Source organism: Vicugna pacos, chromosome 4 (assembly GCF_048564905.1).
Source record: "Vicugna pacos chromosome 4, VicPac4, whole genome shotgun sequence".
NCBI classification, from domain to species: Eukaryota; Metazoa; Chordata; class Mammalia; order Artiodactyla; family Camelidae; genus Vicugna; species Vicugna pacos.
The window spans coordinates 64884775-64897197 of record NC_132990.1 but is presented as its reverse complement, the minus strand read 5'-3'; the positions used below and the strand labels follow the sequence as shown (position 1 = coordinate 64897197).

Here is a 12423-nt window from a genome sequence, read left to right as displayed (position 1 = left end):
TGTGTGCTCCCTACCTGAAACCATTTCACAGTCCCCTGAAGGATTTGATGGTCCACCCAACAAAATTCATTTGCTGCAGAAGAAACCTTTGCTGCAACTCTCATCGTGTGGTCACCGCAGCTGTATCAGCCCACGTGTTCCTGGCGTCATCCAGAAGAGCTGACCTCCTGAGGGCATCCCACCTCTTGCCCCACCTCTAGGCCAAATTGCTCATTATGAGACCAGGAAGTTGGACTTGTCTCCCTCTAAGTGCCACTTTCAACCAAATTATTTTAATGCTACCTTCATGACAGTCATAACTTAGTAGGTATTAACTTCAGAATGACATCAAGTGACAAAGTGACAGTGTATTTTACGTATTTGCTCAAAAGATAGTGGTTAAATATGGGTATTTCCAGCATGTCTCTAACAGCCTTATTTGTGATACGGATTTATAGAGAAGACATGAAAAATGAGAACTGGATTTTTAAAAGCAAAAATATATCAGGGACTATTAGTTAATAAATAGAACATGCTAAGGAATGACTGGGACATTTGTGAACTGACTTAAAGTGGAGGGGGTATCTGAATCAGGAACCTTCTGAGTCAGCAAGTAGAATTTACACTGTGTTCAATAGAAAAGGGAAAAGCAAGCAAAGACCCAGTTCAGTTGAAACTACAAAAACAATTGTCTTTTAACAAGGCTGAAACCTATAACATGAGGTGGTTTCTGCTCAAAAGACTTTGGAGAACTCTGTCCTGTTCTGATCTCACTGAGTTCTAATTCGGTGTTGTTGGGTAAGAGTTGAGTTGACTTTCCCTGTCCTGGACCACTTAGTTGGATTGGTTTCAACAGCCTCCTGGAAGTTCTTTATTTCAGTACAGTGTTTACTCCCTCTACATTGTAAACTCCATGGAATTAGCAGTCCTGTATATCTTGTGCACACTGAACCACTGGCCCTTAGCACAAGGCCTGCTATGTTGCAGCATTTAATACTTGTTAGCTGAACAAGCTCTGGGTCTAGCTGGGCAAGAAGCACTTAAGGAGTTTCTCCTCCTCAGGCAGAGGTTGTCGCTTCATGCTGGCTGCTCTCTGCATCCGCTGTTCCTTCTGGACTCCATGCCTTACCCTCCAGCAAGGCTTTTCTGAGCCGTCTCCAGAAGATGTGCCGCCCCAGGACAGTGTCCTCCCACTCCAGGTAGGTGTTCCTGCTGAGAAGACGATACAGCTCCACCTGCTGCCGCAGCAGGGACTTCTCCAACTTCTGCAGGACGATGAAGATGATGCCGGCACGACTGCTCAGAAACTGCCAGGTCTGGGCAATCTCATACTCAAAGATACACCAGCGGCTCTGGATGAAGTGCTGGGACACCACCACAATAACCTTCCGGCTTTTGTGGAAACCTTCCTGGATGATGTTGGCAGCAATGGCCACACCAGGAATAAAGTCTCTGTAGTGAAGGCAGAGCTGAAAGGGCGGCACCCCCTCCTCCAAGTTTTTTACAAGTTCATTCCTCACCCAGTCTTCGTCCTGGCTGGAGTAGATAACAAAGGCATCATAGATGTTTTCACCTTTGCCATACTTTTTGCAGCCAGCAAGAAGCATCAGGTGGAAATAGAACTTGTAGACCAGGACTCCTGCCACAGATACCAGAAGTACAGTGAGGACCGACACACTAATGGTCATCTTGCTTATCTGACAGGTGGCATTCCTGAAACTCAGCACGGGCATATCCTGCATGTCTAAAGGTTGTGTACACACCATTTGTTCAGCTTCTACCAGGAGCTGCCTCTGGTCCTTGAGCCACTGCAGGAAATGCTGGTGTTCACAAACACAAGCAAAGTCATTCTGAGTAAGGTTTAAAAAAGCGAGGCTCCTTGGCAAATGCTGTAGTTCTTTCTCCTTGGAGGCCACAATACGATTGAAACTGCAGTCTAGAATCTGGAGGGAGCGGAGAGGTTCATAAGGAAGTATATCCAATGACAAGAGTTTGTTGTGACTCATATTTAGCACCTGCAGTTTAGTGAGGGGGTCAAATGCCCGCTGGGATAGCTGTTCCAGTTGGCACTTAGAGAGGTCCAAGATGGTTAAGTTAGTCACCTCTGTGAAAATATCAGGCAGCAAGTTGTTCTGAAAAGAATTGCCAGCCATTTTTAAGGTTTGGAGACTGACCAGGCCATGAAAGATGCCATGGAAGACAATTCGGGTCTGGGTATAAGAAATATCAAGGTAATGAAGGTTTCTGAGTGATAGGAAGATAGAAAAATCATTGGCCTGTTTCAAAGTGGAATGCTGGAGATCCAGATGTTCTAGTTGCTCTAAGCCCATGAAGTTTGAATTCATGGTAATGATATCATTGAAGCTCAGATCTAAATACTTCAGTTTGGTTGTCCCGAAATCAGTGTGAGAACAGCAACCCTTGAAACTCAAATCATTTCCCTTGAGAGCTAGAAACTGAAGGTTCGGTAGCTCAGTTTTAACAAAAGTGCTCATGCCTGTGTTGTGTATGAAAACAAACTTTTTGAGAGAGTTGAGCTTCAGTGTGGGAAATCGTTCAAATTTACAGTTAACTAATTCTAAGTGTTGCCATCTGAAATCTTCAGGAATGGCTTCTAGATTTTCTAAATACAGACTCAACAGAGAAATCATAGAAGCATTTGCCAAGCAGTTAAATGAGTCAGTAACATCCTCTGGGAATTCTCTGATGTTTGCTATCCGGAATTGTTCAATGGTCAAATTGCACAGTCCTTCCATGACAGATTTGTCAAAACTTTCCAAGTTCCTTTCATTTTTAAATTCTCCCAAAACCAACCTATTGATTTTTAAACCAGCCAGACCTTGAATACAAGTTTTCATTGTATCTATACTATTAAAATTACTTCTCATAGTCAGTTTATTGAGCTTAATTTCTTTAAAGGCACCTGGTTCGATGAAGTCTAAAGGGTTCAGGGACAAGTCCAAAGAGAGGTTGAGTAGGGGCATTTGATGTAGAACCTGCAAGTCTCCATGATAAATATTTTGGATTTTGTTATTAGAAAGATCCAAATACTCCAGGTTAGGCAGGTTAGAGAAATATTTAGGTAGCTTAAAGGAATGTATAAGATTGTGAGCCACATTAAGCTCCTTCAAAGTTTTGAGATGTCCAATGGGGAAGTCCTCTAGAGATGCTAGGTTTGTCTCCACAGCAACCAGCTTCTGTAAACTCGGTATTCCAGAAAAGGCTCTCAGGGCTAAACTCTGGATAGGGTTTCCCGTCAATATCAAGGTGGCAAGGTGGTTTAGCCCCTGATACGCATTATCGTCAATCATCTGAATTTCACATCTACAGGAAAAAGAGATACAGATTACATAATATTTATGCTGAATAAAAACCCCAAATGAAATGCCAACCAGTCATCTAGGTCTTCACACAGATGGGTCATGCCATGTGATTGTGCATAGGCAAAAATATCAGGCAAGGCAGATGAAGTAAAGAAGCCCCACAGATTTCGTATTCCACTGGCCACCGTGATAATCTCTTTTTATCACACTAGGCACACATGCTAAGCAAAGGCAGCCCATCCATCAGAGGGAAGTCAGTTAAAGATCAATAATTAGGGCACATGAAGGCCAAATGGCTGAGAGAGTACGTAACTACCTTGGATCAACTTTAGCCATTCTCTGCCACACACAATTGTGATTGTATATCCAATTGGTACAGATGATACTGATAGTTGTTAGTTGCTAGAAATGACTGGTGAATGTCAATTTCAAAGATATAAAAAAATTATACCTAAGTGTCACAGATATCCTTAATGTTTATGAAAACTTGTCCACATAAGGGGGAACATCTTTAGAGAAGCAGAGTATTAAGATGAAAAGAACATTTAACTTGGAAGCAGGAGATGTGAACATGCATCTCCAGTCTGCTGTCAGCAAGTCATATGAATGTGTATGAATCCCTTAAACTCTCCACACCTGTTTCCTCATCTACAAAAAGAAAAAAATATATATCAATAGATTTCCATAGGGAAAAGAAAAAGGCTGCCTGGTCTATCAAAAAGCATCCTTAGAGGACAAATGTTTTTACTGTACGTGAACACAATGAAGCAACATGCAAAGGTAGAGTTTGTCTATCGCACTGGTATCTTTCCTTGCCCTAATCCAGAAATTCCTCCTGGCTAACCAGAGGGGAAGCTGGCCTCTCTCTGAGCACATGTTTGAAGCCTCTGAGGGTAGTTCCCTGAGTATGTGGTAGATCAAAAATGAATAATAAGGGACATTGTTTGATGAGAAGCCACATCTTGTTAAAAAAAAAAAATGGTGGGGGGTGCTGATCTGTCTACCTCAATCCAGTATAGCTCATGACAAAACTCTTACTCAGAAAACTGAAATTTAGAAACTAATGAAATGTTATAATAGTATTTTTATATAAAGTCTACTTTATAAGGTTTTTAATATATATAGCATGTTAGTGTTCAACATCAGTAACCCTGTGGGGTAAGGTTCACAATTTCTGTTTTATAGATATGAAAACGGAGACTCAGGAAGATGAAGTGACATGCTTTAGGTCACATGGCAGTAAGTGTTAGAGGAAGACCTGGCTCAAGTCTTTTGACCTCCATAGGGTTCTGTGCCACTGCCTTTAAAATGCTCTATTCCCCCTATGTTAAACTCTATCAATACCCAAGATATAGCATAAAATACCAAATGCTCACTCTTCTACAGAAATACCTACTATCCTCTTAGCCCTTATTAAGAGTTTCTATGATAAAATGTCATGAGTACGAAGCTTCTCCATTTTTCACAAACTCTTATAGAGGTTGTCATCCATTATCTAGTACATTTCTAAATAGGGCCCCTGATGATGAAAATAATTTTAGGATTCAATTCCGCTTAAAATGATGATAATAACTTTACCTGTCCTAATAAATAATATATTTCTCTGTGTCAGAAAAGAAAATATTAGCCACTGTTCTTTCTCACAGCAAATGCTTTCCTCTGATATTGTCATCTTTCTCTTCGGGTCACTTCTATCTTCCTAATTTCCCATCCTCTAACCCACTTTCAGTATTCTTGGTATTATATGATTCCCACTCAGTTCATGAAATCTGTCTTGATTATTCACTGCATAAAAGGTCCCTCTTCTGAATAACATAATGTATTGCCTCTAGTTTGCAAATAGCTTAACAACGACTATTATATATTACTATCCTTACCTCATGAGGTTCAAAATCCAAAATCAGAATCAAGTAACATTCTTGAATTTCTACTGTGTGCCCAGCACCATGCTCAGGATTTTAACCCATTAATTCTTTCAAGTGGATAGGCCCTCCATAATAGCTGGGGTTGTATGTTCTGTATCTACATACTCTTGTTTCCTAGCAGAGTGTACAGCACACAGCAAGTGGCCAAAAAATATCTGCTGATGAAAGAGTCCATTTACTTCCCTGAAGTAAAAGAAAACCAAAGATAGAGTTGTCCTCAGAAACTGTCTCATTTAACTGCTAGTTTCAAGTGGCTTGCCCAAAGTTATATAGCAAGTGAGACATCTGTTGAATGAGTGAATAGGTGAATGAAAATGAAACCCCAATGTGAGCATGAGATCAAAGAACAGTGAACATTTCACCTTGTGCAGTGGTGAAAGCTCGTGCATTACCTGGATAAATCCAGCACCTGCAGTTCTGGGAAGCTGGAGAAGCTATGGCTGCCTAAATGATTCAGGTAGTTAAAGCTGAGGTCCAGTATCTTGGTCGATGTGGGGATGTTGTCAGGGACTTTGTAGAGATTCAGCTCCATGCATTGGTAACTAATGTTAGGAACCACCTGAAATGATCAGACATTAGATGCAGTGTCTTCCTGCATGAACCTTAACACACTGCCCTGCAGTGCCCTCTCCTAGGCCAGAGCCTGGGAGGCCACTGGTACAAGCACATGGGCCAGTCAACCTTTCTTCATTCATCCGTCCATCCAGTCATCCATTCATCCATCCACACATCCATCCACTCACTTCTTTCTTATGAAATGTCTTTCTGTAGATAGGAAGGGAAGAGCTCCTACTATGTACCCAATGTTTAACCTCTGCTATCACAAGGGCAGCATTTAGCAAGAAGCGATGGAGTCAGGTGGTGAAGAACTGAGGCTTTAGAGTCTAGAAAGCTCTGGGTGTCACCCTTGCTCTTCCCTGTGATTGGAGGTGAGGGATTTTGTTGTTTTTCTGAATACACCCTTCACTGTGTACAAGCTTGTGGAGACTGCCAGTCGGGCATCCGGACCTCCCTCAGTCGTAGCCCAATTTTTGCTGATTGTATTCTCTCCCTTGGAGCGTTGACCTTTGAGCAGATGAGACAGAAATGGGGACAAATCTTTCAAGTGCAAGGACGCCAGTCAAGGAACCTAGTAAATAAGGTCAAGTGCTTGAAGCTGCTGTGGTTCCTGGGGTCGTTCCTGTCATAGTTCCCCAAATTCTTTGTTAAGTCCTGTTCTCTGACCTCCCATTTAATTTCCTAATTCTCTGATTTCTTCAACAAAAATCCTTGCTTAAGCCAGCTAATTTTGGTTTTCAGTTGAAAACCAATAGCATCTGTTAAAAGGATTAGCGAGATAAGGCATTTAAAGAGATTATCCTAAAGCTTATTGCAGCATAAATGATCAATAAAGGTTAACATGTATTATTATGCGCTGTTAATAATTCCCCACTATATGCAGGCTCATTTCTTATATGTTCCATACTTTAATCTTCAGATAAACCTTTTAAAGAAGAATTCAGAGATATGAAATCATATGTGTAAGGCCTCACAGTGCAGCTTTTGGTTCATCCCCATGTCTCCTGCAATGCTGATCCTCATACGTTCCTCACAGACCATCCTTTCTAATAAGGGATGGTGCCAACCACTCTTCCCTCACCCTCCTTCATCCTCCTTCACAGGATATATCACTATCTTACATGTCCTCTGTGTGGTTGTTCCATATGTACTGTCTGTTTTCCTTTCTAGATTGTAAGCTCTGAGTCTTACTCTCTACTGTGTCTCCAACACTCAGAATGGTGCCTGGAAAATGGTTAATGCTCAATAAGTATTTGTTGAATAAAATAAAGGATAACTGATTAAGTGGAGGTTTATCCAAGTCCCAACTGTGAAGGCATTTTATGCTAAGTGCTATGAGCAGGGTGTGGGCAGGGAGCTGGGAGAGCAGAGGACTTGGAGATAACAAGTTTGTCTTTGTTATCTATTCAAGTACCCTATATCCCCATCCACAATGTCAGGACTCTGGCTAGTTAGGCTTTTCTTGAGTTTCTGACCCTGCCACATCCTAAATCCCGGGACATTCTTGTTGCTGTTTGGTTCTTCTGTGGGCTTCCAAAGCAACTGTGAAGTCCACACAGGGAAAAACCAAGAGACCTATTAGGAATGAGGTCATGAGCCCGCTGGTTGGTGTTTCACAAAGCAAGCAAGTATGGCACACCTGATAGTTTACATCTTGCTCTCTCTTTTTTTCTTTCTTCTCTCTTTATTGTTCTATCCTGTTTTCTATTTCTCTGTCTCTCTCTCCCTCTCTTTTTTTTTCCAACTTGTTTTCTTTTCATCCCTTGGACAGAACTATGACTAGATTCAGAAATATGAAATCCCCTTAGAAAGTTTCTTCTATTAAGAGACAAAATAACATCTTCCTGAGACTGAAAGAGACAAAGCAAGGGCTTGAAGCAAAGTGTACAAACCACCAGTGGAAAGGAATGACAGGGAGCTGGCTTCTTGCAACTTTCTATCGAAGTCTATAATTCTTTTATCAATGCAAAAACTAGTGTTAGAGAGGGTTATTAACTTATTCAAGGTCACACAGCCCAGAAGTAGAACAGTGATTTTAAGCAGGTTTATCTGACGCAAAGTCCCTATTAAACTGCTAGTAGCACTTTAAATTCTAAACGGGACATGGCCCCAGGGGCTGCCCGTTAGTGCCCTGTAACCGTGAATTATTTGGTCCCTGTGGTTTCTCAAATCTTTAAGGTAATCCGACTTCTTTTTGCTAATGAAACTAACCAGGGCCCACTGTGGGAAACTCTGGGCAGAGAGCAGTTTTTCAAAAGCAAAGCAAAGCTCAGAGAAGCTGAGCTGACTCCCACCACATACCTGCACACAGGGTTCCCAGCTCTCGGATCTCAGGCAGGAGAGAAAGGCCATGGCTGTCATCAGAGCCGCAGCTAGGTGAGTGTGAGGCATCATCCTGGCATTTTCTGTGACCAGGAGTGGCCCTGTGAAAGCATGGCCCTCTGCGTTCTGCCGTCAGGGCAGCCTCCAGGGCACTGTTGTCTTCTCTCCCCAGCTCGGTGCCCCAGGGCACTTACCCTATTCAAAGTAGTACTGGGTTAATGGGAGAGAGGAAGTGAGAGTGGCAACCTTAACATTCTGGACTTTTGTTTCGCTAATATTTATCTCCTCTGCCACCGCAGGGGAAGTTAGAAGAAGAAAAAAATGCCTGCAGACCAGTGGCTTAAGTAACAGTAAGAGGAAGCTGGCTTTTATCCCAGGCAGTCATCTGACCTCCGGGTTGGTGAGTTTAGGAAAGCAATCAGACTGGTCAAATAATCTGTGTGACTAACTACCTAGGACAGTGGCATTACACTTTTGTGTTTGTAGTACAAACTGACTGCGTTAGTTTCCTCGGGTGCCATAACAGAACACCAGAACAACAGACAGTTATTTCCTCATGAAGGCCCGGAGGCTAGAAGCCTGAGATCATGGTGTCAGCCAAGTTGATTTCTGTTCAGGCTCTCTCCTTGGCTTGTAGATGGCTGCTGTCTCCTGGTCTTTCCTCTGTGTGTGTCTGTGTCATAATTTCCTCTTCTTATAAGAACACCAGTCATACTGGATTAGGGCCCACCCATCTGACCTCATGACCTCATTTTACCTCAGCTACCTTTTTAAAGACCCAACTGCAAAATACAGTCACATCCTGAGGTCCTGGGGTAAACACTCTGACATCTGAATTTTGGCAGGGGATACAATTCAGCCCGTAACACTGTCCAATTTTATGAAATCTTGTGAAGAAACCCACATTTATGAAACATTGAAAATAAAGCTCCAGTGAAACACAGTTTGAAAAGTACAGGAATACTGGGAAAAGATTGGGATGAAAAATCAAATATACTGAAATTCAAATCCAAGCTGGGTGATTTAAGGCCTTGTAGTATTAGTCAAGTCACTTAAGCTAGTGAGACTTAACTTCTGGTCTGTAAAATGCGATAATAGTTTTAGTTGCAACAGAAGCTCATATTTATGAAATTCTTGAAAATAAAGACGTGATAGTAGTCAAATGATGCAAGCCACTAAGCCTAGTTTTATGGCGTTTAAAATGATGCTAATCACATTTGTCTTGAATGATTGAATTAAGTTAGTTTCCATAAAATGCCTAGTCCAGTGAATGGTTCATCAGGATATTCCATAAATTGGTAGCTATTAAGATGATTAAAATATGAATAAAATGAAGATAATAATAGATAGCTCAAAGTATTGTTTTAGGATTAAATAAGATGGAATCTGTAAAGATTTCAGGACAGTGTCTAGAGTATAGAAAGTGCAACATAAATGTCTGTTAAATAAGAATATAGTTTAAAATGGGGATTTTACCGGTATCGTGTCCTAAATAGTTCTACCAAAATATCCTCCAGGCACCTCAAATCCAACACGTCTCAAACAAGCTGTGAGGGAGCGTGTCATAGGGGACCGAGAACAAACTCTTGCAGACTTCTTCAACACTGCTGTAAAATTAAGCTAAAAATAGTCCCCCTGTCAAAACTTTGCTTTGAGGATTAATTGAGACTCTGGAAAGGTCTTAAAGCAGTGCCTGGCACACAAGAGGGGCTCAGTAAAGTTTAGTTCCCTTGAAAGTTAACAGCATTTCACTTCCATAGTCATCTAAGATGGAAGTATCTTTGAGTTCCTCATTTCTCTCATCAAATGTGTATTAACTGTATTTTCTTATTTTCTGTATTCTTTGATGCTCTGGCATTGGGGGCTTTACTGATGAGAACTAGACTGCCCCTCCCAGGGCAAACCAGTTCTTAGAGATAGCAAATGATTTGCCTGGAGCACACCTTTCATATGCAAACTAACCAAGCCAGGTGTACTCTGCACCACCTCTTCTAACTGGCTTTTATCCTCTTCTGTCCTAATCATCACAAGGCCAGGTACCAGACAACTAGAGAAAGCCCCTACACTCCAGAGACTGCTGAAATTATTCACACTAGCAAATCTTAAGCTTGTTAACCCTGCCTTTTCTTTCCTTTCCCCCAGAAGCCACAATAAGGGCCCCATCCATGCCTTCTCCTGGCTCCTTCTGCCACCCGAAAGACCCCGGTGCTTCCCCAAGTGGCCCTGCAGCGTGACCTGTGCCCCCTGCTCTTGGGAACTGTGAGTAGCAAACTACCTTTTCAAAGGCAATTGTCTTCTGATCTTTTGGTCTCACAATACCTGAGTAATAATAAAAATCAACATTTTAAAACAAAACCTTTTACCAAGTCCTAGAGGCTTTAGCCACAAAATATTCTAAAATGTCAGTCTTCATTTCTATTTGCAGTGCCCACTGAACACATCCCTTGAACTAGGTTACTGCAGTGCACTGTTCAACATCCCCCCCCAGGGTCCAGACTCAGTTCTTCCAAAGTCTCAAAGCTTCCAATCCACCCTTTATCCCAAAACCAAAGCAATCTTCCTAAAACGCAAATAAAACGATCTCATTCCACATCTATAGTATTCTGAGGCTGTGTGCTGCCTAGGCGTCACGCCTCTTGGTCTGCCCCCTACACACCCCGCCACACACACAGTCACTGATGGTCTCTGCTCCACAGCACTGATTCTGTTCTGCACTGTGAAAAGGAAACACACATTTCTGCTGATCAGTGGGTTATCTGTGCCACACCTCAGCATCCTGTAATTTCATGATGATTAAAAGAAAGTAACGAGTGAACATCACAACATAGCCTAGCTCGGAGAAAAAAGCCCCCACAGTTTGACCTATGTAAGAACCAAATCTGATTCCATCCAACAATTCTAAGGTTCACATTTTTTTCATATGTTAACACCTGTCAAATCAGAATGTGTTTCAAATCAGAATGTGTCTCACAATACATTACAATTATTATTGGCAGAGTTGTTTTTTTTTTTTCCTAGTGGCAAATAAGGTAATGGCACATCTAACACTAATACCTCATATTCAGTGAGGACCAGTTTGTCAATAAGAAGACCAAAAGCAAAACCAAACGAAACAAAAACAGGGCTCTTTCCAAGTAAACAAATAAAACAAATGGCTAGAGAATAAACAGACTTGTTTCTTAAGTACTTTTAGAACATGTGCTAGACTGATGAGTATTCTGCATCTACAAAGGAAAATAGAGTACTCTGTGTTTCCTAACCTTTCTGACTCATGGTGACTCTCTTTCATCCTTGGATACCTATTACCTGTCCTGTATCCATTAGTGCTGTGGACGCATGTTCCTGTGACCTATAGCACAGAAAATGCGGCTCTAAGGCAGAAGTGTGAAGGACATTCTCCCGGCACCCAGCAACCCAATTCCTGCCTCTAGGGCTAGGTCCTGACATTAAGAACTGCCCTATATATCTCAGTATTTTTCTCCCAAATGCCCTTCCTACCAGGGGCAGATAAGTGCAGCCCACAGGGGCTTTATTAAGGCAAATAGCCCGAGTACTGCCTACTGCTCCCCAGCCTGAAATGTCTATGGCATTTCCTGTGTTATTTAAAAAATTGCTTTGAATTTCCTATCTCTACTAGTTTTGTTTGTCTCTACTAGTAGAGTGCAAACTCCACAAGGGTAGAGGTTTTGTCCAGTGTGCTCACAGACTGAGTGCATGGGTCAACACTCAGGAAGTAATTAATGAATGAATCAAGGAACAATGTATCTGAATTTGTTTTCAATATGTAGCTAGTATTTTAGAGCATTTGTCACCTTTCCATACTGAGTAATGTGACTCTCTTATAATGTTCAGTGATTATTCTGGGGCTTTCTTTCTTTCTATTCTCATACTTTTGAATACTTGTTCTTTATACTTTATTATTGTTATGCTTTTCTACCTCCTGAGGGTGCATGTGCCCTAGTTTAGGCAACACAGAGAATAACAGAGTCACAGCAAGTGGACTGGGATAAAAGTCCTTATTGCAGTAAACACCATACCTTGTTCTAGGGTGGGAAAATCCTCTTTTGTCTCTGTTGGTCATGAACCTGAGGCAGAGACTATTTCATTATGGCCAAGAGGGTCTTCCTTCTTTGTTCTGTCTCTCTACTCCCCCAAATTGCTCAGCAAATCTCTGCTTGTCTATTCAGATCCTGGGAAAGTTGGCATAGAAGGCTGTATTTAAGAATACTTAATTATCATACTTATTTTTTGGCATCATCATTTCCTGGCATGTGACTTATCTTTAATGTCACTGAGTTTCCTTAACTGTATAATGA

The 12423-nt window shown here is 41.6% G+C and overlaps 1 protein-coding gene across 1 annotated transcript; it reads right to left on the bottom strand.

Moving 5' to 3' along the window:
* Nucleotides 1–229: 229 nt before the first annotated feature.
* TLR4 (toll like receptor 4) lies at nucleotides 230–8427 on the bottom strand. Its single transcript, XM_006211381.4, has 3 exons — nucleotides 8087–8427; nucleotides 5620–5786; nucleotides 230–3303 (listed from the first exon to the last, which is right to left on the bottom strand). The coding sequence occupies exons 1-3, from the start codon at nucleotides 8177–8179 to the stop codon at nucleotides 1038–1040; spliced, it is 2526 nt and encodes an 841-aa protein (XP_006211443.1). The 5' UTR covers nucleotides 8180–8427; the 3' UTR covers nucleotides 230–1037.
* Between the last annotated feature and the right edge of the window lie 3996 nt (nucleotides 8428–12423).

What these genes read in the sequence shown, in the direction of transcription:
- TLR4 (XM_006211381.4), bottom strand. Translation starts at nt 8,179, where the DNA reads ATGATGCCTCACACTCACCTAGCTGCGGCTCTGATGACAGCCATGGCC. An exon ending in GCTGGGAACCCTGTGTGCAG is followed by an intron (nt 5,787 to 8,086) that starts GTATGTGGTGGG and finishes TGATCATTTCAG; the next exon opens with GTGGTTCCTAACATTAGTTA. An exon ending in CAGGTGCTGGATTTATCCAG is followed by an intron (nt 3,304 to 5,619) that starts GTAATGCACGAG and finishes TTTTTCCTGTAG; the next exon opens with ATGTGAAATTCAGATGATTG.